The sequence below is a fragment of the Phyllobates terribilis genome, unplaced genomic scaffold, assembly GCF_046119375.1.
Source record: "Phyllobates terribilis strain yellow unplaced genomic scaffold, ASM4611937v1 Scaffold_5__5_contigs__length_657084704, whole genome shotgun sequence".
NCBI lineage: Eukaryota > Metazoa > Chordata > Amphibia > Anura > Dendrobatidae > Phyllobates > Phyllobates terribilis.
In genome coordinates, this window is record NW_027362765.1 from 273,758,513 (window position 1) to 273,784,775 (window position 26,263).

Consider the following 26,263-nt stretch of genomic DNA (forward strand, 5'->3'; position numbering starts at 1 on the left):
TGTGTTTTTTTTTTATGCAGGCAAAACCTGTTCTCTTGGCAATAAAGAAGCTTTTTATGAAAAGTAGGTTTTGGTGCATTTTTGCTGCAGATTTCATGTGTCATTTGTCTACAGTACATGTTTAATAAAGTTATTTTTTACAGTGTTTTTACACTTTCTCGTTGCTTTCTATGGTGAAACAATGCTGTAAAAAGGCTGAAAGAATGCTGCAGATTTAAAAAACATCAGTTTTCCAATTCAGTCAGGAATAAAAAGGCTGTGCATGAGATTTCTGAAGTCTCGTAGCTTTTGATGGTACTGTAAAAAGGAGCTTTTAATTTGCATTAAAAAATGCAGCAAAAAAACGCAACATGTGAACACAGCTTTGCGCAATAATAACACTTAAAAATGTAAGAATTAAAAAATTTCTTGTTACTATTATTGTGTCATAATATTCTGAGAATCTTCTGTTTCTCATTCGACAGAGTAAATGGAGTTCGTCAGGATTGATAACGATTTTAACCTGCAGATACAGGGTTAATCTGCAGGCTATTAACGTTCTGAAGGTGCCCGCATGCAGTACTAAAAGTATGGCACTGGGGAGAAAATTACCTTTATTCCTCCCAGCCACTGGCTTTCAGTCATCCAGGTGTTCCTGGAGCAATTGCAGTCTCTGCTCACAGCACTGAGGATGGCGGTTGAAAGCATGCCCTGGCACTGACTGACAGCCATCTCTACAGTGCATCAGTGCAGAGCCGGCTGTCAGCCGGTGATAGAATCACAGTTTTCTCTGTACCAGATAGGAGAGCTCAGATGTTGAGCTGTGTATAACCTTGTCCACACCACAGCTTTCTGTGTATGATGTTATAGTGACAGAGAGCTGCTAATCAGTGATGGGGGTGTGGTTGCACTATGAGGCACGTGGCAGCTAGTCCTGTAGCGATAATCTCCTGCTGATAAAACACTGAATGTATTGAAACAGTAAAACATATTACGATACTCTCGGATTACATAGCAAAAACCTGCTGACAGATTCCCATTAATAAAGCAATGGGCAATTTTACCTACTTTATTTTTTTTCCATAATTTTATAAATTCTATGTTTTAGTCTCATTAGAGGACTTGAATGTCAACGAATCTGGTTACTTATATATTACAGTGCAATACTCCTGTATTGCAGTATACTATGCCTGGCAGCATTAGACTAATATAAATATTATTAAACCCTTCCTCTAGTAAGGTTAAAAGGGAACTAAGATGGGAGCCTTTGTGCCAGGGTTAGAACCTCATGTGTCATTATAATAATCCCAACTCCCACACAAAATCAAGTTGGGCTCATGAGGCCAGAGAAGGGGTATGAGGTTGACTACTGGAGCTCCCTGAACTCTGTCTAACCACTAGGATGCCGCCATTGCTATTGACCTTGACATTTAAGGGTTTAAACTGCGGGAAAATGTGTTATTATAACATCTTTGAAAACTTGTAAACTTGTTCCAAGAGGTTGTTAAGATATAGACATTGTTGGCGTTACCTATATTGGGCACATTGCCCCTTTGAGTCATTTTATTATAACATGTTTATACAGTACTTACAGTGTGTGTTGTGTGTGTATGATTTGTTGCCACTTACATGGGCAAATGGATGTTTTGGGGTATGCTATGGGTGCTGCCTAGCTGATATGGCTTTGGTCATTATGCTTGTACTGAGTGCTGGGATAACCTAGAAGACTTTCTATAATGTCGCCCTGAGTAAGCGCACAACAGGTTAATATTAATCAATGGGGCATGTGACGGTATGGGTTGGGAAAGTTTGTAATATTAGAAAAAAAAACATAAAGCTACACCTATTGGCTCAGGCACACCATGCCATGAAAGCAGGGGCATACATAGAAATCATGGGGCCCCATAGCAGAAGTTCTAATTGACCCCCCCCCCCAAAAAAAAAGAAATAAAAACAAAACTTAAATAATTATTGGGGTTACAGAAGAGCATATCTAACAACATTCCAGCCTTTCAATAGTAATTTTCCTCCTGCTGCTGAAGTCTTAGATTCCTCTTTCATTGTCCCCATAAAGTATGATAATAACAATAATCTTTATTTTTATATAGCGCCAACATATTTTGCAGCGCTTTACATACATTATCATCACTGTCCCCATTGGGGCTCAAAATTTTAATTCCCTATAAGGATGTCTTTGGAGTGTGGGAGAAAACCCACGCAAACACAGGGAGAACATACAAACTCCTTGCAGATGTTGTCCTTGGTGGGATTTCAACCCAGGACCCCAGCACTACAAGGCTGCAGTACTAATCACTGAGTCACCATGCTGCGCTACAAACAAAAGTGCCCCCCAAACACAGTATGATACGTCCATAGTGAATTTCTCCACATTAGCCTCCACATGCACAGTATAATGACCCTACTGTACCCCACCTCAACTCTCAACGCAAGTATGGTGACCCCAACACAGTATGATCCCCTAACTGTGACCCCCACAAAGCCCTCCATGCAGTATAATGGGCCTACATACAGTATAATAGCCCGCAGTAACCATCCAAACAGTAAGATGGACCCCACACAAACCTTCACACTGTATAATTGCTTGCACACAGTAAAATGGCCCCACATAACCCTCCAAATATTATAATGGCCCCACATAACCCTCCAAATATTAAAATGGCCCACATAGCCTTCCATATAGTACAGGGTGGGCCATTTATATGGATACACCTAAATTAAATGGGAATGGTTGGTGATATCAACTTCCTGTTTGTGGCACATTAGTATATGGGAGGGGGAAAACTAAGAGTTGGAGAAGAGGGTTGCATTGACAATCCAACACAATGGGCAACACTTTGAACACATTTTATAAGTGGTCATAAACTTGTAAAAACTCATGAAAGAATTAAGTTACGTTAAAATCAAGCACACCATTGCTTTTCTTATGAAGTTCTCAATAAGTTCTTCCCATTGAAAAAAATAAAGTTGGATCCAAAATGGCCAACTTCAAAATGGCAGCCATGGTCACCACCCATCTAGAAAAGTTTTCCGCCTCTCATATACTAATGTGCCACAAACAGGAAGTTGATATCACCAACCATTCCCATTTAATTCAGGTGCATTCATATAAATGGCCCACCCTGTATAATGCACCCCCTAAGGTCCTCCATGCAATACAATGCACCCCACATGGTCCTTCACTCAATATAATGCACCCCCATGGTCATTCACACAAAATAATGCACCCCCCATGGTCCTCCACGCAATATAATGCACCCCCCATGGTCCTACATTCAATATAATGCACCCCCCATGGTCCTCCATTCAATATAATGCACCCGACATGGTCCTCCACGCAATATAATGTGGCCCTACTAGTCCTCCATACAGTATAGTACGACCCCCATAGGACATAGTGCGTCCCCCGTAGGGCAAAGTGCAGCCACAGTCTTCCAAGTAATATGGGCACCACATACTCACTGATTTTAAAAAAATAAATAAATACACACTTACCGCTGGCCCCTTGTTCCCCCGCTGCTTCAGTCTCTGCAGCGCGCCTCTCTTATCAGCTCCACTGCCTGACCCAGTGGCACGATGAAGTGACGTCATCGCTCTGTTGCGTCAGACGCAGAGGAGGAATGATGGGAGAGGGAGTGTCACGTGATGCTCGCACTTCCATCATTGCTTTCAACTGTATCGGCATCTGCAGATACAGTTGAATGCAGGTCAGGGCGGTGGTGCTGGCTGTGCGAGGGGCCCGATGCAGTGGGGGCCCGATGCGGGTGCTGACATCGGGCCCCCTCGGCTCACAGGCCCCATAGCAGTCGCATGGCCTGCCGCCATTGCATGAAAGAGATCTGAAAGAAAAAAAAAACAACACTACGGATAGGTTTAGCACCTGTTTACAATAATTATTACTTTAATTTTCATTTGCTAACACAATTTAATAATCTGGGATGCTTGCATAGTAGACCGGTATTTAATTGTTGCACTTTTCTGGACCCTTAGTCTTATAAATTATAAATGAATTGTATGAAACATTTGGAGACATCAGAAACAGATACAACTCCTGTTTATATAGGCACAATTCTCTAGAACTAATATAAGTAATACGGATTGGGAAAGAGCAGTTCTGAAGGGCTACACAGGTCCGTAGATTACACTGATTAGTCATTGCTTTTTTGTAATATGTCTCTTACCTTACACTTAGCAAATATTCACCCGAAGAAGCAAAACTCTATTTTCTGTCAACTAACTGCAAATCCCCTGCATTCCCTCACACAACCATGATGGTCACAATTCTGGCTGCCTGCAGTAACCACTGTAACCACTGGGGGGAGCAGTGGCGCTTACCGTAAATTTGGATTTATTATTCAGTTCAGTGGGGGTTTATAAATCTTTATTAAAAAGTTTCATTTAATAGTAAACTGGGGGCTGCAATAATTTTCATGGGTGAGCAGGGGATTTGGCTCTGCATCACAAAAATGAATCTTCAACCCCTATCACAATATAATATGAAATAAAATATTACAGCATTTTGGAACTGAAAATTAAACAAGGATGAATGTTGGGTTTAGGTTTTAATTTTGGACAATGTTCAAAACATTATGTGTATTTATGTATAATTTGCAACTGAAAAATAAGTTTTTACCTTCCGTCCACCTGTGTTTATACGTAGCGATGTTAAAAATGGATCAAATATCATATGGCTGGTTTCTATGTTGACAGGTGACTGCCTCTTTCCAACTGCACATAGATTCCAGGCTGAATTTACCAATCCCCAAAAAGAAGGCACTGTAACAAAAAAAGAAGAAAAATATTATGAATTACATCAGCATTTCTTCATTTTATGAACACTAACAATTTGTTTCAATATATAGATTATGTAATATAACTGAGCTTAAAGGGATGGTCCCAAGCTAACATTTATTTTAATCCTAAATGCCATCCATTTAATATCATAATCTAATCTCTTTTCTAATATTCCATCGTTTCTATCTAGCTGCTGTATTTTTTATTACTTTTTTTTTAATTTTATGAAACTCCATTTGAGAACCTAAGTGCATACTGGTATACTCCAAAGAGCCATCATCAGGTCATTGCTGCCGCCTCTGCCTCCATCCTGAAGTGAAGTGTCATCAGTGATGTCCATTTCAGGGGCTGCGCTAGTCCCTGGTCTACTAGCATGCGTCAGTTGTCAATATATATGCTCTAGAATCTTGTCACCAGGCAATATTCTTTTTAATGTACAGTGACAGTGCGCTCCCTCACCAACTCTGATGAGAAGTGACGAGCTGGCAAAAGAGAGTACTGTCAGCGTGCATTGTAAGGAAAAAATCCAAAGTGCAGGAAAAGCAAACACCAGCTCTACACCCGGCTAGGGAGCTCATTGTTACTGTGCATATTGCACAGCGATAAGATTCTGCTGAACATATGTTGTAATTGACACGGTAGAGCAGGGACTAGCCATGCCCTTGAAATGGAGGTCACTGATTATGCTTCATTTCAGGGTGGGGGCGGAGGCCCTCGAAGTGACTCCTCCTGATGATGACTCATTTAAGTATCCCAGCATGCACTGAGATTCTCAAATGAAGGGTCCTCAAACAGGAAGTAGAAAACAAAATAAAGCAATTAGATAGTATAGTGAGGGAATGATAAGGACTTTTTAATTAAAGTGTATTAGAAAAGAGCTAAGATTATTATATTAAATAGATAGGCATTTAGGTTTAGGGAAAAAGGCAAATCAATGCCACATGTTATCCTTGATATTGCTCCAGCCCCTTTTTTTAGCATAAAAATTCTTACTTATCTACAGTGGGGAAAATAAGTATTTGATACACTGTCGATTTTGCAAATTTTCCCAAGTTTTCCCACCTACAAAGAATTGAGATGTCTGTAATGAACAGAGGAGAGGTCTGTTTGAACTCATTACTTGTATAAAAGACACCTGTTTACACAGAGGAGGTATGGGAGAAGGTCATGTGGTCAGATCAGACCTAAATACAACTGTTTGGTATCAACTCTACTCGCAGTGTTTAGAGAAAGAAGAAGGATGAGTACAACCCCAAGAACACCGTCCCAACTGTGAAGTATGGTGGGGGAAACATCATACTTTGGGGGTACTTTTCTGAAAAGGGGACAGGATGACTGCACCGCATTGAACGGAGGATGGATGGGGTAATGTATTGCGAGATTTTGGTCAATTACCTCCTTCCCGCAGTAAGAGCATTGAAGATGGGTTGTGGCTGGGTCTTTCAGCATGACAATGACCCGAAACACATAGATAGAGCAACTAAGGAGGGGCTCCGTAAAAAGCATTTCTTCGGAGGGAGCCGAACCTCAATGTTGCCCAGCGACAGCCCCGAAACCTGAAAGATCTGGAGAAGATCTGTATGGAGGAGTGGGCCAAAATCCCCGCTGCAGTGTGTGCAAACTTGGTCAAGAACTACAAGAAATGTCTGACCTCTGTAATGGCAAACAAAGGTTTCAATACCAAATATTAAATTCTCTTTTTCTATTGTATCAAATACTTATTTGAAGCAATAAAATGCTAATTAATTATGTAAAAATCATACAATGTGATTTTCTGTATTTTTTTAAGATTCTGTCTCTCACAGTTGAAGTGTACTTATGATAAAAATTACAGACCTTTCCATTCTTTGTAGGTGGGAAAACTTATAATATACAGAGGGTACAGAAAGTATTCAAACCCCTTTAAATTTTTCATTCTTTGTTTCATTGCAGCCATTTGGCAAATTCTAAAAATTTCATTTTTTTTCTCATTAAAGTACACTCTGCACCCCATCTTGACTGAAAAAAAAAAGAAATGTAGAATTTTTTACAAATTTATTAAAAAAGATAAACTGAAATATCACATAGTCATAAGTATTTAGACCCTTTGCTCAGTATTGAGTAGAAGCACCCTTTTGAGCTAGTATAGCCATGAGTCTTCTTGGGAATGATGCAACAAGTTTTTCACACTTGGATTTGGGGATCCCCTGCCATTCTTCCTTGCAGATCCTCTCCAGTTCCGTCAGGTTGGATGGTGAACGTTGGTGAACAGCCATTTTCAGGTCTCTTCAGAGATGCTCAATTGGGTTTAGGTCAGGGCTCTGGCTGGGCCAGTCAAGAATGGTCACAGATTTGTTCTGAAGCCACACCTTTGTTATTTTAACTGTGTGCTTAGGGTCATTGTCTTGTTGGTAGGTGAACCTTTGGACCAAGTCTGAGGTCCAAAGCACTCTGGAAGCGATTTTCATCCAGGATATCTCTGTACTTGGCCGCATTCATGTTTCCTTCAATTGCAATCAGTCATCCTGTCCCTGCAGCTGAAAAATACCCCCATAGCATGATGCTGCCACCACCATGTTTCACTGTTGGGATTGTATTGGGCAGGTGATGAGCAGTGCCTGGTTTCCTCCACACATACCTCTTAGAATTATCACCAAAAAGTTCTATCTTTGTCTCATCAGACCAGAGAATCTTATTTCTCATAGTCTGGGAGTCCTTCATGTGTTTTTGAGCAAACTCTATACACGGGCTTTCATATGTCTTGCACTGAGAAGAGGCTTCCGTCGGGCCACTCTGCCATAAAGGCCCGACTGGTGGAGGGCAGCAGTGATAGTTGACTTTGTGGAACTTTCTCCCATTTCCCTACTGCATCTCTGGAGCTCAGCCACAGTGATCTTGGGGTTATTCTTTACCTCTCTCACCAAGGCTCTTCTCCCACGATTGCTCAGTTTGGCTGGACGTCCAGGTCTAGGAAGACTTCTGGTGGTCCCAAACTTGTTCCATTTAAGGATTATGGAGGCCACTGTGCTCTTAGGGACCTTGAGTAATGCAGAAATTCTTTTGTAACCTTTGCCAGATCTGTGCCTTGCCACAATTCTGTCTCTGAGCTCCTTGGGCAGTTCCTTTGAGCTCATGATTCTCATTTGGTCTGGCATGCAGTGTGAGCTGTGAGGTCTTATATAGACAGGTGTGTGCCTTTCCAAATCAAGTCCTATCAGTTTAATTAAACACAGCTGGACTTAAATATGAGTGTCTGAGCAAATGGTCTGAATACTTATGACCATGTGATATTTCAGTTTTTCTTTTTTAATAAATTTGCAAAAATTTCTACATTTCTGTTTTTTTCAGTCAAGATGGGGTGCAAAGTGTACTTTAATGAGAAAAAAATAAAATTTTAGAATTTACCAAATGGCTGCAATGAAACAAATAGTGAAAAATATAAATGGGTCTTGTAATGCACGCGCCTGGACTGACTGGCGTGTGCGTGATTAGTGATTCCACTGTGCCATGAACCGGAGAGTGCCTGGAGGGGCGTAACTAAGTATCAGCCCGATCCGACCAAGGTCGCACGACGGCATACAACGCCAGTGCACCAGGGAGGAACCGAGTAGAGGGACCAGGTGCCACTCCAGGTCAGACCCCGGACACGGCTGCTGACCCACACCGGGGAATACAGGAACAGGCAGGCTAGAGCGCAGGCTGGGTAGGGTCCAGTACAGACTGGGAGATGGGTTCAGAGCCGCAGATGCGGTAATCAAGCAGAGCAAAGCGAAACCGCAGGTGCGATAGACAAGGACGAGCAGAGCAAAACCGGAGACGCGGTAGACAAGGACGAGCAGAGCAAAACCGCAGATGCGGTAGACAAGGACGAGCAGAGCAAAACCGCAGACGCGGTAGACAAGGCTGAGCAGAGTGAAACCGCAGATGCGGTAGACAAGGCTGAGCAGAGCGAAACCGCAGACGCGGTAGACAAGGCTGAGCAGAGCGAAACCGCAGACGTGGTAGACAAGGCTGAGCAGAGCGAAACCGCAGACGCGGTAGACAAGGCTGAGCAGAGCGAAACCGCAGACGCGGTAGACAAGGCTGAGCAGAGCGAAACCGCAGACGCGGTAGACAAGGCTGAGCAGAGCAAAACCGTAAGTGCGGTAGACAAGGCTGAGCGGGTAGGAACCACCGAAGCAGTAAGTAAGACAGGACAGAGATAAATCGCCGAAGCGGTGAGCAAAGACAGAGCAGAGGGGACAGGACTCTGTTCACACGGAACAGACTGGAAGGGAAAAGCAGAACCAGATACACACAAGGTACTTGCAAAGAAGTAGCGAGTGGACTCCAAACTCACAAACAGAAGTACAGCAACAACGAGTAGGAGTTAGGTGCAGGTTCAGACTCTGCAGAAAAAGAGAGGAAACGGACACAGAGACAAAACAGGTAAGAGGCCAGGAGACAGTTCAGACAAGAACAGTTACTGCAACAAAATGCAGGAACGAGCCTAGGTAAAGCCAAGTGCTGGTTCAGACACTGCAGAAAAAGGGAGCAAACGGACATAAAGACAAATCAGGTAAGAAACTAGAAGACAGTTCAGACAAGAACAGTTACTGCAAAAAATGCAGGAACGAGCCTAGGTAAAGCCAAGTGCTGGTTCAGACACTGCAGAAAAAAGGGAAGGTACGGACATAGAGAAAAACAGGAAGCAGGTTAGGAGACAGTTCAGACAGGAACTGTTACTGTAGCGAGATACCGAAGCGAGTCTGGGTATGCGGCCCCTAGAGGGCGGGACGAACAGGCTAAGAGCGTGTTCACACGGGCCTGGAAATACAACCTCCAGGAAAGACAGAAAGACAGCTTGCTAGAGTGCACAGACAGGACACAGTTCAGACACGGGAACTGATACCGCAAGGCAGGAAACATAGACAGGACCTGGCACGTCAGTGACAAGAAGCCAACTGACAGAACAAGATGCTCAGGCATGGATTCCAAGGAGGAGCTGGTTTAAATACCAGGTGACAGACAGCAATAGGCTGAGGACGCATTAGGGGTGTGTCTGCAGCAGCTACAAGAAACAGGAAGTTCAGCGGGCGTCGCCCTAAGCAGCCAGAGCAGAGCAAAGCAGACAGTATGGAAAGAAGCCAGAGTGGCAGTCTGGACTGGAAATCAAGTGTGCGCTCTTGCACAGTGGGAGATGGACCACTATGCAAGGACGCCGCCAGGTATGTTACAGGTCTGAATTCTTTCCATACCCACTGTATATATATTTATATAAAATACTATATTTTATATATATATATATATATATATATATATATATATATATATATATATACAGTACAGACCAAAAGTTTGGACACACCTTCTTATTTAAAGATTTTTCTGTATTTTCTTGACTATGAAAATTGTACATTCACACTGAAGGCATCAAAACTATGAATTAACACATGTGGAATTATATACTTAACAAAAAAGTGTGAAACAACTGAAAATATGTCTTATATTCTAGGTTCTTCAAAGTAGCCACCTTTTGCTTTGATGACTGCTTTGAATACTCTTGACATTCTCTTGATGAGCTTCAAGAGGTAGTCACCGGAAATGGTTTTCACTTCACAGGTGTGCCCTGTCAGGTTTAATAAGTTGGATTTCTTGCCTTATAAATGGGGTTGGGACCATCAGTTGTGTTGTGCAGAAGTCTGGTGGATACACAGCTGATAGTCCTACTGAATAGACTGTTAGAATTTGTATTATGGCAAGTAAAAAGCAGCTAAGTAAAGAAAAACGAGTGGCCAACATTACTTTAAGAAATGAAGGTCAGTCAGTGCCAAAGATTGGGAAAACTTTGAAAGTGTCCCCAAGTGCAGTTGCAAAAACCCATCAAGCGCTACAAAGAAACTGGCTCACATGAGGACCGCCCCAGGAAAGGAAGACCAAGAGTCACCTCTGCTTCTGAGGATTAGTTTATCCGAGTCACCAGCCTCAGAAATCGCAGGTTAACAGCAGCTCAGATTAGAGACCAGGTCAATGCCACACAGAGTTCTAGCAGCAGACACATCTCTACAACAACTGTTAAGAGGAGACTTTGTGCAGCAGGCCTTCATGGTAAAATAGCTGCTAGGAAACCACTGCTACGGACAGGCAACAAGCAGAAGAGACATGTTTAGGCTAAAGAACACAAGGAATGGACATTAGACCAGTGGAAATCTGTGCTTTGGTCTGATGAGTCCAAATTTGAGATCTTTGGTTCCAACCACCGTGTCTTTGTGCAACGCAGAAAAGGTGAACGGATGGACTCTATATGCCTGGTTCCCACCGTGAAGCATGGAGGAGGAGGTGTGATGGTGTGGGGGTGCTTTGCTGGTGATATTGTTGGGGATTTATTCAAAATTGAAGGCATACTGAACCAGCATGGCTATCACAGCATCTTGCAGCGGCATGCTATTCCATCCGGTTAGCGTTTAATTGGACCATCATTTATTTTTCAACAGTACAATGACCCCAAACACACCTCCAGGCTGTGTAAGGGCTATTTGACCAAGAAGGAGAGTGATGGGGTTCTACGCCAGATGACCTGGCCTCCACAGTCACCTGAACTGAACCCAATCGAGATGGTTTGGGGTGAGCTGGACCTCAGAGTGAAGGCAAAAGGGCCAACAAGTGCTAAGCATCTCTGGGAACTCCTTCAAGATTGTTGGAAGACCATTTCCGGTGACTACCTCTTGAATCTCATCAAGAGAATGCCAAGAGTGTGCAAAGCAGTCATCAAAGCAAAAGGTGGCTACTTTGAAGAACCTAGAATATAAGACATATTTTCAGTTGTTTCTCACTTTTTTGTTAAGTATATAATTCCACATGTGTTAATTCATAGTTTTGATGCCTTCAGTGTGAATGTACAATTTTCAAAGTCATGAAAATGCAGAAAAATCTTTAAATGAGAAGGTGTGTCCAAACTTTTGGTCTGTACTGTATATATATAAAAATAAAATATATACTTGTTTTCCCCACTGTATATGGCATAAGATCAATGTAATGAGGATCTTTGAAGCCAATTTGGCACTGTTCAGAGATGTCATTGTTTGGAGCAGAAATCAAAATTTTTCCTGCATTTTTACAATACCATTATATAGAAAAAACAAAAATAAAATAAATAATTTTGTATTTAAAGAATAGGTTACACTACAAGGTGTAGTCATGCCAAGAATCTGACACAAAATTTTAGCCACTCATTAATTTGTCCCTTTGTCTAAGATTTTGTTTCAGATTTTCATAACTTAAAATATCTATAAAGTGGTTGAGGGTTTTGCACTTTCTATAGGGAGACTCATTTTTTGGCAGATTCGTTGTATATGAGAAGATGATTTTGAATGTATGTTTTCCCTGTAATCAATATCTGAATATCTGATTTTTAATATAAAAATGACAGCGGAGTTACTGTATATAAGCTAGCCTACTCATTGGACAGTTCAGTAAATATATAGTTGATCATCTCGTGGTGTGGCTAATGGTGTGAATCCAGAAGGGAGAACAGCTTTAAGGGGTGAATTCAAGGGTAATGTGCAGGTCCTCCTCTGTTTACTTTGCTTGTATGTGATGTAGCAGATGGTCTGGTAAGATTTATTTATAAGTCGATTATGATTATGGCTCTTTTGGAACAAAGGTGTGTAATTCCTTGGGGTTTCGGTAATGTTGATGACATAAATAGCTAAGGGTGCGCTATTCTTGCCATCAAAAACCTTGACAGATCCCTTTATAGTCTATAGTAGCTTTTGGCAATTGCTGATATTACTTTTACTTGTTACTAAGTAAACATTGTGTAGTTTGTAAATTATTCCTAATATTTTTAAAGATTTCCTCTTGTACCTAAATAGGAGCCATCATGGTTTAATTCTAGAGGCTAAAAACCTATCCAAGTGGTGGACTTGGCACAGGTTTGTGGGTCAGTATATACAAGTGCGGCTCACTAAATTAGAATATCATCAAAAAGTTAATTTATTTCAGTTCTTCAATACAAAAAGTGAAACTCATATATTATATAGAGTCATTACAAACAGAGTGATCTATTTCAAGTGTTTATTTCTGTTAATGTTGATGATTATTGCTTACAGACAATGAAAACACTAAATTTGTTCCGTGGTCACTTCAGGGCTTACGTCCGAACCCTCTGCAAAACGGGTTTTGGGCGTTTGCTCCGAAGGGAGCCATTTACGATAATGGTGCAGACGGAGTCACTGTGTACTCTGTTGTGAATCATTTCAGGAGTATACGCCTACTGGAGGAGGACACTAAGACATAGTAGTTCGAACTTAAGCCCCAACTGGACCTCTGAACGTGGAGAAGAACGCAGTGTGAAAGCACCCTAATCTATCTACTGCCACTAAACAACAATGTTTGTTAGTGAATAAATGCAAGTAGATATTTTATCAGCCATGAGGAACTCATTCACAAAATGTACTAGATAGTTACACTATTTTCATAGTAGAAGGAATAATTAACTTGCCTAATGTGGAACGCTCCTTTAATGTTTCCAATTGTAAAGTAATACACAAGAAAAAAAATGCTAAGAACTCACTTGAATGAGGATGACCTAAAATTGGCAAGTGGTCATATACATTTTGATCAAAGGCTACTAAGAACTAAATTTCATTTCATATCTAATTTCCACATTCATTTTTCTACCTCTTGCTTAGCAGCATTAGCCCACTGTTGGATGTGACGACCAATCTTCTTCTTCCTTTGAAGTGTAGCTAATCAGGTTCGATAATCCCATTTTAGGAGAACTTTTTTTTTTGCTACAATGTGATAAATTATTAGCAAAATATCTCATGGTCGGACAGATTGGGGTCAAAGCATGCTTGGAAAGTGATCATCACGTCATTTTAAATGAAATAAAATTGACATTTTAAAAATGTGTGTGATCAGACAAGTCAAATTTTCTGTAGTCATTACTATAAAAATGACTGTCATTTAATGGACGTTATGGTGGGTAACCCACTATAATAACAGTAGTATGCTACATCAAAGTGCTATGAAATGCTTATAGTTGCATCAAAAGTTTTTGTCATTTAATTATTACTGGGGTATATTGGTTTCATAGCCATCCATAACTAAAGCTGAGAAAACACATTGGGTGGATTCTTCAGATTTCTATAGGTCCAATCTGATGTGACAGAGTAGATTGTTCCTGTCCAGTCCGAGGCCCAACCCTCAATACCAATTCTGTAAGGGACCCACTTACCGAGTGTGATTTATTGGACTAATGCCTTTTTTTGTGGCAGATGGACTCTTGGGTCTCTTCAGGCTTTAGGGCTTGGGTTCAACTACTACCTCCACAATCTCTGTAGCTCAACCTATATCCATACATGAGTAGTAACAGACTTTTCTGACAAACACCAAATGTTCTATTGAAAAAAAATAATTTTTGGCTTGGAAACGGTTTAATTAATGAGTGCTGTAGACCAAAGAATGGTTGACTTTTTTTTCCTATAGCTTTGACCATACTTAGGGTACATCACATGCATTTATCACTTTCTGTACAAGGAGTAGATGTTCCTTTCCTCTTTTTAGCTACAACAGCGCAGAATAAAGTCAGTTACTTCACCTCTATTTCTCATCTAATCTTGTATTGCAAGGAATTTTTCACTCTGTCTGGCAGCTGTTCATTTCAGCTCTCACTTTTTCCTCATTGGCATTCACTCTAAGAGTGATCTGTCTTTGCAGAACAATTGGCGACACATTAATTTAAGAATTTTCAACTCTCTTGCTCATTCTAATAGATTCAATTCCGACTATCCTGATTGAGCTTTTATTGAAGAAGAAACCATGGAGTGGAACTTCTAAACTTCCAAACTCTAAATTATTTAAATAAATTTAAAGTGATAGCAGCTGAGAATTGTTTCCAGATTCCCCAAACCTCTATTTCCACTTACTTCCATTTGCCATTTATTTTCCTTAAAGTGAAATTTCAAGCAAACTTTCAAAGTTTGTTAAAAGGATGCACTAGTGCCCTTACCAGGGCCGATTTAGGGCCCCGTCACACTAAGCGATGCAGCAGCGATCCCGACAACGATACGACCTGTCAGGGATCGTTGCTGCATCGCTAATACATCGCTGGTGAGCTGTCAAACAGGCAGGCTCACCAGCGATCAGGGGAGCAGCGATATCGTGGAAAGAATCGTTCCACGATGTCCTGCTCCCGTTACCAGCCTGCTGCAAGCAGGAGCAGGCTGGTAACTATGGTAAACATCGGGTTACTAAGTGCGCGTGTGCCCCTAGTAACCCGCTGTTTACCATGGATACCACTCTGCTACGGTGCGCGGGAGCCTCCGCGCACCGTAGCAGAGTGGTATCCATGGTAAACAGCAGGTTACTAAGTGCGCGCGTGCCCCTAGTAACCCGATGTTTACCATAGTTACCAGCCAGATCGTTGGTCCCGCTGGTCACACACAGCGATGTGTGCTGGCCAGCGGGAGGCCAACGACCAAAAAATGGTCCAGGACACTTTGCAACGATCAGCGACCTCACAGCAGGGGCCTGATCGTTGCAAAGTGTCACACACAGCGACATCGCTGGTGAGGTCGCTGGTGAGTCACCAAAACCGTGACTCAGCAGCGATATCGCTAGCGATATCGCTATGTGAGACGGGGGCTTAACACTGACGAGCAAAAGGTCACAATGTTTTGAACTTTTGACTTTCAGGCTCCATATCTCATCATCCACTACTGCTTTGAAGGTGAGATTACCATCATTTTATAGACAATCATCTTGGTTATCTCCTACATAAATTTGACTTGTACCACACAAAGCACGGGCTACATGGGCCGGGCTTAAAGAAAGATTAAATACAAGTTCATTAAAATCAATTATTTTTATTTCAAATTTTTTTTTTAAAATAATTCCTTTAAGATTAAAAAACAGGTGCCTTCAGATTTCATTAATACAAACCTCAATACTGGCTACAATTTCATGCCACAATACATCATAAAGACATGCCTACAAATCCATGGTGCCTATATTGCACTCCCCCCATAGCCATAAAGTGCTGTAAATAATTAGATCCAATCCACTCTAATCCAAACGTAAAGTGCAAGTGCATAAGAGAATTTTTTTTCCCTATATTCAAGAAAATTAACTATACTTGTAAGTATGAGTGCATTGATACAGTTACCCAGTAGTATGTGAGAGACACAAACAGCACCTAATCAAGTTATCAATGGAGAGTTATATGTATCAAATCATGTTAGCCATAAGCATGAACTGAAAAAATGGTACTTACATGTGGGCTATTGATAACAGAATACAGCCTGTAGAGGTGTTTGAAGAAATCTTTCTTCAAACAGCTCTACAGGCTGTATACTGTTATCAATAGCCCACATGTAAGTACCATTTTTTCAGTTCATGCTTATGGCTAACATGATTTGATACATATAACTCTTATGCACTTGCACTTTACGTTTGGATTAGAGTGGATTGGATCTAATTATTTACAGCACTTTATGGCTATGGGGGGAGTGCAATATAGGCACCATGGATTTGTAGGCATGTCTTTATGATGTATTGTGGCATGAAATTGTAGCCAGTATTGAGGTTTGTATTGATGAAATCTGAAGGCACCTGTTTTTTAATCTTAAAGGAATTCTTTTAAAAACATTTTTTTAAATAAAAATAATTGATTTTAATGAACTTGTATTTAATCTTCCTTTAAGCCGGGCCCATGTAGCCCGTGCTTTGTGTGGTAAATATCCTATTGGGAGGTGTAATTGTTGACCTTTTTTGATATACATAAATTTGACTTGTAAGTGTTTTGCATATGATTCATTTTGCAGATCCTTGTCATGTCACTGAATTGTTACTGTTTTTCTCCAAAAAAATCTAGATTTAAATTTTTATTATTTTTTAGTATTTTGTAAATACACGTTTGGCTTTCAACACTGTCTGAATCCTTCTGGGCATGCTCTTGATCTGATTCAAACACGTCTCAACCGAAATCTGATCCTAGGTCTCTTCTACACGTTTTTTTTTTTCTTAAACTCTACCCACACTCTGGTTCCTCAAGTGGAACTTTTCCAGTTCTGTATGTAGGGGGCTGGGGGTGATGAAGACGTCGAGTTGAAGATGGGGTTAATAATTGTTATACCTGTTTATGATTATTTATGTGATAAAAGTGTTTCTTGTGTGAAATCCCTATGGCCAATTATTGTATGCCGGTTGTCCTATAGGCTTTACCTAAGGCCGTCCCTGGGATGCTGGAGGTATGCCCAGAAGGGGGAACCATACAATATAGATAGGGATTCAACTGCACTACACTGCTTAGGCACCAGAGAGTTAGGACAAGGGTTACATCATCAGCTGGGAGGAGTTACAGCATTAGAGCAGTTTTTTTTATAGAAAAGCATTTCCTGGTTACATACAGTCTAGGAGGGGAGAGTGAGTAGTTAGGAGCATTAGGCAGTGTACGCCTGTCGTTAAGGGAGGTCTGTGTCAGGCCACCTCATTCCTGGGTTCAAGACCCAAATGCACAGAACTGGGGTAGGTTCTGTTCCATACACAGAGAGAGACGGAGTGTGGAGGATGAATGAGCAGATAGGAAAGCAGACTCCATCAGCAGTATCAGCTGTGAAGAACTGTTTTACTGGTGCAAGTTATTAGAACAGAATGAGGACACATTTGAGGCAGAATCTGGACGCTGGCATTGTCCTAGACTCATGGCCTGTTAGAAGTGCTCAGTGCAAGGCCTCTGTTTCCCTAGAGAGGAGTTTCTCAGCCGGGTTCCAGAAGATGTGGAAGATGTTGAGTCTCAGGAAGGGAAGAGAACAACAATGGAAATGCAGATTACCAAGGGTACTTCACCAACTAAAGAACTTGTCTTGATCTGTATACTGCAGCCGTGTATGGAAGAATTGCACAGTAAAAGTGAGTCTGTTAATCCGGATCTACGATCTCCTGTCTTTTCCATTAATGGTGTAACAGTGAGTACAGCAAATCCTCCATTCCAGCACACACTCTAGTCTCAGTCCTTAATAGTAGAGGGGGCATTGGGCGGAGAAAAGATAGTTCTGGCACACAGTGTGATGGTAGTGGCCCCGTGTGCTACCCTCTACATGTACATGAAAGGGAACCTGTCACTTGATCATGCTGCCAAACCACATGCAGCATGAATCAGAAACTGTCTATGTTATTGTAGCTGTGCATGTTTTTCTCTGAAAAGCTGTGGCATAGAGACCTGTTAGCTGTCAGTGTGAAAATGAGGTGAGGAGATTCTGCGAGGGACTGATTGAATGCAGTATTCATTCAATATACATAGTCCCTTTTTCAAATTATGTTTTTATGATTCAGACATGCACAGCTGCAATAATACAGTTAGTGTCCGATTCATGCTGCCCGAACCACAGTCATCAGGAATCAGACACCGACTGTTGACAGGTTCCTATTAATGGTCCCTCTCACCAAAAGAAACAACTTAGTCATTTTAGCATTTAAACAGTAATTTATTCTACTTGAAATATTACATAATTTCAACTGATCGTGAATTATATCCTGCCATGCTAGAGGTTGTAAGTCTGAATTCTGGCGAAGACCATTCTTCAAATAAAACAAATATCTAATTAGCTAAGTATGAAGGCATCTACTGAGTATAAAGAGATGCTGGGGAACACCCCCACCAGCACCCTGAGATGGTGGACAATCTGCTCGGGGTTAAAACACAAGGATCGCAACTGAGATACATGCATTTCGACTAAACCCTCCTCCCCAATGGACCCCTGTGAAGCTGGTTCAGCTACACATTTTGTACATCTGCCACTCATTTAGTATGGACTGAAGGTTCAAATCACTTTAGAGTAATAGTCCCTTTAAATAGCTGATCAGAGAAGGGTGTCTGTACTAAAGATAGGCCATCACCTTTAGTGGACCCCAATCTTTTTTAGATTCACTGTGTATTTTTATTGACTTTTTAATATTGAACATGGTTTTCTCTACCACCGAGCATGGAACTAAGTTTCTACCTTTGAGTGCCCACCATATTATCTCTACTGCGTATTTTTATTGACTTTTAATATTGAACGCAGTAAAATCTCAGAGTATGTATATTCATGGGATAAAAATAAATTATTTTCAATCACATTTGTGGATACAGCATTTCTTAGACCCTATTAAAAGGATACATATCTCCTATACAATGTCTGTTCTCAAGAAGCAATAAAAAGTTGAACATTATCCAGCAAGTAATACAGTCTAATATCTGCATACTCTATTTCTTGGCTTTGATCTCAAAAAACTTATGCATTAATCTCAAATGAGTTTTGCTGCATACTTGAACTGTGCCAAGTAAAGGGGCACTAATAGAAAGGACAGAACAGCGGAAGAATACAAATAATGGACAAGGTATTACAGTACCACAGTACTGAGATCAGTGCTTCTCAAAACTGACTGTTGGTCAAGTACCGTACATCTGGCGACATGGTTTTCACAGAAGTGATTATAAGCTCATCAGTCCTTTCTTTAGCTTCAGCAATCTCTGGTTTGGTTACATTATTGACTCATTTTGGACACAGGTAAATTAAAAAGCACTCTTTTAACAATGATAATCTTTTTATTTATATAGCACCAACATATTCTGCAGCGCTTTAGAATTCAGACAATTATTGGCACTGTCCCCATTGGGGTTCACAATCTACATTTCCTATCAGGATGTCTTTGGAGTGTGGGAGGAAACCGGAGAACCTGGAGGAAACCCACGTACACACGAGGAGAACATACAAACTCCTTGCAGATGTTGTCCTTGGTGGGATTTGAACCCAGGACCCCAGCACTGCAAGGCTGCAGTGCTAACCACTGAGCCACCGTGCTGCCCAGATTTTAATTTTGTTGTAGACATATCCCACAGATAGACAGGTCAAGGTGATGCCTGTCCCTTTCCGTTGAGGCCCCAGAAGAAAACATTGGAGAAGCCCTGTTTTAGATAACTAGCTGTCTTTGGTGTAGTGTTGGACTATTGTTTCTATTGCTTCACCTCTGTAGCCAGAAGAGGTTAAAGGGGCTGTCCAGGAGGGTAGGAAATGAACCTAACCAGAAACATCTATAAAATTAAAAAACATTACTCACCTTTAAAATCAACCACTCTATTGTATTGATGGATCCTGCCATTTGTTGACACAGACAGAAGAGGGCCCCTTTGTAAGAACAATATATGGGCCCTTTGCAGTCCAGTAGCCCACCATAATGCACAATACCACCTGCTTTGGAGGTGGAAATGGGTCCCATTACTTCTTGGCCCCTGTGCGACCGCACAGGTTGCACCAATGATATGTCCGCCCCTGGATCCGGCATGTTTCATTTTCCTGTAGCGATGTCATGTCATACATCCTTGTGGCACTGCAGGCAATCATTGACCTTACACGACTTGTGCTGTAAATGCTTCACTGCTGAGTAGAGATGAGCGGTGTTCGACTATAACTGTTCGCCAATCTCAAATTCGAGCTGTTTTGGGCGGTGTTCGAGTCGTTCGACGAACGCGAACGATTTGCAAAAAATTCGGCTGTTCGAGGTTATGTTCGATAACTGTTCGTGCATCAAAAGCGTGTCCTGCATGTCTGGCGCTATTTAGAGCACCAATCATGCAGGGATTGTCTGCCACTCACTGTAATGCCACAGCCATGGTGGTTGTGGCATTACAGTGGTTGCCCAAATCGATGGGAACAGTGCTCATAGTGAAACAAGAAAAGCCGGCAATTCAGCAGCGGCATACAATTTAGAACCGAAAGAATAGAACATCACACATAGATTAGATAGATAGAAACATGTCAGTCACATATATAAGAAGTACAGTGACAGTGTTGGTTACTGTACTTGTCATTTAGTGTAAAGGATTTATTAAAAAAAATATTAGTGTTTTCATGCACCGTCTCTTTAAAAAAGCCGGCCGGCAATTCAGCAGCGGTACTCGACAATTTATAACAGAAAGAATAGAGCATCACACATAGATTAGATAGATAGAAACATGTCAGTCACATATATAAGAACTACAGTGATCGTGTTGATTACTGTACTTGTCATTTAGTGTTCAAATAAAGGATTTATTAAAAAAAAAATTGGCTTGGGGTTCCCCGTAATTTTAGTCTCTAGCGGAGGTTAAGCAGACGGCTGGGGCAGATGTTTGAAGCCTGGGAAGGGGGTAATACCCACGGAGCTTCCCAGGCTACTAATATCAGCCCCCAGCTGAATACCTAGCCTTTACTAGCTATTAAAATGGGGGACCCCAAAAAAAATGACTAGCTATTTTACTAGCTAGCAAAGGCTAGGCAGACAGCTGGGGGCTGATATTAATAGCCCAGGAAGGGTGCCATGAATATTGGCCCCCTCCCAGGCTAGAAACACCAGCTGTCAGCCGCCCCAGAAATGGCGCATCCATAGGATGCGCCAATTCTGGCACTTAGCCTCGCTCTTCCCACTGCCCTGTAGCGGTGGCAGTGGTGTAATAGGGTTGGGGTTGATGTCAGCTTATAATGCCAGCTGACATCAAGCCCAGGTTAGTAATGGAGAGGTGTCTATAAGACACCCCCATTACTAACCCCATGGTCAAAGTTAAAAAAAAACACAAACACCCAGAATAAAGTCCTTTAATTGAAATAAAGACACAATTCTTTATTGTTCTAAATTAAACCATACCTACCATCTCGCCCATTCCAGCTGAAGCCAACGATCTCCTGCAATAAAAGTAAAATAATAAAGCAACATCATCCTTACCTTTCCATGGTTCCCACGACAGCTTCAGCTCTGCTACATTCACATGACAGGCTGGACCGCAGCAGAACCCTGCCATCCAGCTTGCCATGCGGCAGACACTGAGAAGCGCAGGCATGCTTGCGCTCCTCAGTGTCTGGCTGTGACGGCATCCAGATGAGCCGAGTTCATGTCCAATGAACTCAGCTCACCTCATGCACGTCACTGACAGCGTGGGAAAATTCTGACGGCTGGTGTTTCTAGCCTGGGAGGGGGCCAATATTCATGGCACCCTTCCTGGGCTATTAATATCAGCCCCCAGCTGTCTGCCTAGCCTTTGCTAGCTAGTAAAATAGGGGGGACCCCAAGTCATTTTTTTTGGGGTCCCCCATTTTAATAGCTAGTAAAGGCTAGGTATTCAGTTGGGGACTGATATTAGTTGCCTGGGAAGCTCCGTGGGTATTACCCCCTTCCCAGGCTTCAAACATCTGCCCCAGCCGTCTGATTAACCTCCGCTAGAGACTAAGATTACGGGGAACCCCACGCCAATTTTTTTTTAATAAATCCTTTATTTGAACACTAAATGACAAGTACAGTAATCAACACTATCACTTTACTTCTTATATATGTGACTGACATGTTTCTATCTATCTAATCTATGTGTGATGCTCTATTCTTTCTGTTCTAAATTGTCGGGTACCGCTGCTGAATTTCCGGCCGGCTTTTTTAAAGAGACGGTGCATGAAAACACTAATATTTTTTTTAATAAATCCTTTAACACTAAATGACAAGTACAGTAACCAACACTGTCACTGTACTTCTTATATATGAGACTGACATGTTTCTATTTATCTAATCTATGTGTGATGCTCTATTCCTTCTTGTCTAAATTGTCGGGTACCAGTGTATGCCGCTGCTGAATTGCCGGCCGGCTTTTTTAAAGAGAGTGTCTTCTGAGCAGTTTGTCAGCTTTTGGACACCTTTGAAGGTGTTTTCTATGTGTTTTTGTTTGCCTGCCATTGGTTTTAACGGTGTTCGACGGTGTTCTAAGGTGTTCGACGAACAGTTCCTCGAACATCCCGGTGTTCGACGAACCGAACCGAACCCGAACACTACGGGGGTGGCTCAACACTACTGCTGAGGCCAGGGATTGGGTGCTGTGGCCATGTAGGTGCATGTTATGGCACATAATCACCGCTGGAAAATTAACAAAATATTTTGATTTGAGAGTCATCAGTGGTTGATAATTTTTCATCTTTTAAGTTAGCCATTAAAAGATAACAAAAACTGATGGGGCCCATCAGGTCAAAAGATATCATTGGTGAGCAATTTTTTTTCAAAACATTTTCTGCTATTAGGTTAATTTCTTAAAACCTTGGACAATCACAGTCACAACCTCTTGAGACTTGATACTTTGTAATTAAACATATCTGGAGAGATTTTAAGACACCCTGTCAAATATTCTTTTTTTTCACACATAATTGTGAACTTTCTAAAGGCTATATTAGAAGTCAATAGAATGTGACCGTAGCCTGGCAGAGTCATGATTTCATAAGGTATAAGGATTCCATATGTGACTTATATCTCCAGCACATGCTGAGTATTAGGGAACAATTTATAGGATAGAGCATCAAGCCAAGATCATCTTATTATCTTATATAGGTTAATAAACCAATCGATAAAAGAAGCCAGACATACCTTATCTAGCACTGAAGATACTTTATCAACAATACAAAGGGAAGAAAAGCAGTAATGTAAAGCTCTGAAAGGCTTGCAAGTCCGTATAATTAAATATACATGAATAAGGAATTGTATATAAAAGGACATCATAAAGAATTATTTAGACATGATTAAACATAGATGAGTAATGCCGCCTTTGGAGAAATAGAGGATTGGATAAACAGCAACAGATCAGTAGGAAACGAGTACATATCTACAGTAAATGTCTATCTATCTATCTATCTATCTAATATCTAAAGTTTGCATACATCTCAGTGCTTAAAGAGTGCTGCTGTATTCTTTTGTTTGTTTGCATCTGTGACACCCAGAGTGCAGGATAACCCAGTACACCGGGCATGGGTTGGATCCTTCTTTCTGTCACATGAGGGGCGGTGGCCGTGCCCGGTGCCTGGAACTCCAGTGTAGTGAAAATAGGCACACATCTGTGGGTGTTAAGGGTTTAATGCTGGCATTGTACTGTTCTCTCGTTCCTAATATGTTTGATGGTGTTCCCCGTGGTGTTAATGTAGTGGATGGAGACAGGAGAGTCAGGATACAACTTACAGTAAAACAGATGAAATTTTACTTGAACAGCAGCCAAAAAGGTACACAGCCATAGATGGTGTTACATGTTCAGGTGACAGGCTCATAATGACAGATGGATGAAATGGCACAAGTGCAGTCAAAGCCAATCCTGCTGTCCAGGCTGACACAATGGATGTCATGGATGTCAAGTTTTCTCCATCCCAGCCTTGTAGTTCCACAACTGGTAAACCTGTCTTTTCCCTTTCACCTCCTCTCCAACATGCTCCCCACTTAACACTGACTACTGACTTCCTATATCCTTAAAACCTTCCCACTGGTTTCCCATATAGGGCCGCCTTTCTCCCCTCCCCTCCAGGGTCCGGAGTTGCTGTTAGCACTGCTGGAACCTGACACAAACAACGGCCATAGGGATAAATAGATTTTTATATAATACAAGCAGAAATGTAACCACACACAAAAATAACATTCATCACACTTGCCTCAACATCTCCTTGAGGGGGACAGGACTCCTTGTCCACCCTCTTACATACAGAGCAACAAATTGCTAATGCTGGGTTTACAATCATATAATGTATCATAGTCCTAGTTGTAACACTTGGAGGGTTATAGTCATCATCTATGTTCAGGAGCTCACTGCTCCCCAGGCTGCAGACTTCCTGACTGGTTGGGTTACGGTTGCTCTTGCACATTTGTGCATCTGGCGTGAATTTGTACATTGGTAATGCTGCCATATGAAGTATCCTCGTTAGTTTCTGTAGCATCAGAAGCGCTGTGATCATATAACTTCCCATACTGTTCTATAGAAGTCAATGGTGGCTGGCATTAGGATCTAATGAGAATGCTCTTGAATGCTCACTCTAGAGATCACAGCCAGCCTCAGTCTAAATAAGTTTATTGCAACTGCATATATTTAGCCATCACTCCAAGATTAGAGGTGGTCAGTCCATTTGTCAATGAGTGTTAAAGAGGTTGTCCAGTATTTTTTCTAGGCCATCAATGCCTGATCGGTCAGGGTCCAACACCCGGCACCCCTGCCGATCAGCTGTTCCCGGTGTTGGCGGCAGTGGCCGCCTACCAGAAGCACTCGATTGCGGAGCTGCTCCATATTCTGATAGTGGCAGAGTACTACACAATAGGAGGTGGATGTGCAGTACCTGGGGGGTGCCGGACCCCGTCCGATCAGACATTGATGGCCTATCCTAAGGATAGGTCATCAATGAAAAAGTAGTGGACAACCTCTTTAAACAACAGAAAGGAAAAGCAGACATATCGGATGACCTGTTAAACTGCAAACAATGTGCAAAATTGTTTATTTTAAGCGCAGTCAGACCGTCATATAAATTGGACCAAGCTCAGAACACAGTGCACAGACTGGCCGGTGGCTCTCTCGATCCAAGAATGACAGCTGCATAGAAATACATGAAGCTGTCATGCTTGGCATGGGAGAGTTGTTGGCCAGTCCATGCATTGAGATTCAATCTGAGTTCGATTTATACGGCTATTTGACTGCCCTCTTATATTGATTAATTAAATATACCCAAATAAGAAGAAGGGAATAACCACTTAAAGCTTTCAGAAACTTAGATATTGATGGTCTATTAGGATAGGCCATCAATGCCAGGATACCGGAGATCCAGCTCCTGCCTCCAATGTTGATGAGAATGAAAAGTTGGAATCAGTTCTGGAAGTGCCATATCCCTTTCATTGTTTACTGGGCACAGTTTTGTACATTTTGTAGATTCTGTGTCTGGTATTGCACCTGTACTCTAATCTAGCTACAAAAAGTTTCAATATAGTCCAGATCCTAATGGATCTGTCAAGTCACATCATCTGTCATATCTGAGGTAAACATAGGACAGAGGGTGTGATTTGCTGGCCACTTACTAAAGACTACTGGACCAATTGACGCAGAACGGAGTCCACGGCTCTAAGGGATGCAGACTTTTTCCAGCACAGAGCATCGGTTCTGTTGATCTTATTATTATGCTTTATTAGAGATTTTCTTGCTGTGTTTTATTAGTGATCTGTTTGCTCAACAGTTCAGCCTCAGGAATCAATCCTTCCATTCAGTGACAGTAAGCAGAGGAAGACATGCAGGCTGGATCTTATGCATACATAAGGCCAGACCCAAGCTTGGGAATTGAGGAAAGCCATCACTCCATTAATCTCATTAGTATCTCAGGGACCTCAAGCCATTGTTCTAACAGCCACTAGTCCCATTATGTGGATTGGGAAAGTAGACCCACCAAAGCCGTCACCATAGGGGGTCTCACATGCACTCCCAGGTGATGGGCTTCTGGAATATTCTTCATTCTTTCATCTAAAAGCAAATGTTTAAAGGGGAGGGTGTGAACACTTCTGCCCATTCAGGGGCTTATCCCAGGCAGGGAGGAAAAGAAGCCACATGTTTAGTCAGGGAGTTAGAGGAATGACGTTGAAGAGATAGGATCTAGGCTGAGGTCCTGGAGCCCATGTAGGGATGGCTTATGGAGTTTGGAGATCGGTTGCCGACTGGGCTGGATAAACG

At 41.7% G+C, this 26,263-nt stretch overlaps 1 protein-coding gene across 1 annotated transcript in view; it reads right to left on the reverse strand.

The window, feature by feature from the left end:
- Positions 1-26,263, reverse strand: part of CA10 (carbonic anhydrase 10) — a 354,530-nt gene that overhangs the window by 110,114 nt on the left and 218,153 nt on the right. Inside the window, exon 4 of the mRNA XM_073684179.1 lies at positions 4,631-4,773. Within this exon, the coding sequence (XP_073540280.1) occupies positions 4,631-4,773 (143 nt within the window). The remainder of the gene's footprint in view (positions 1-4,630; positions 4,774-26,263) is intronic.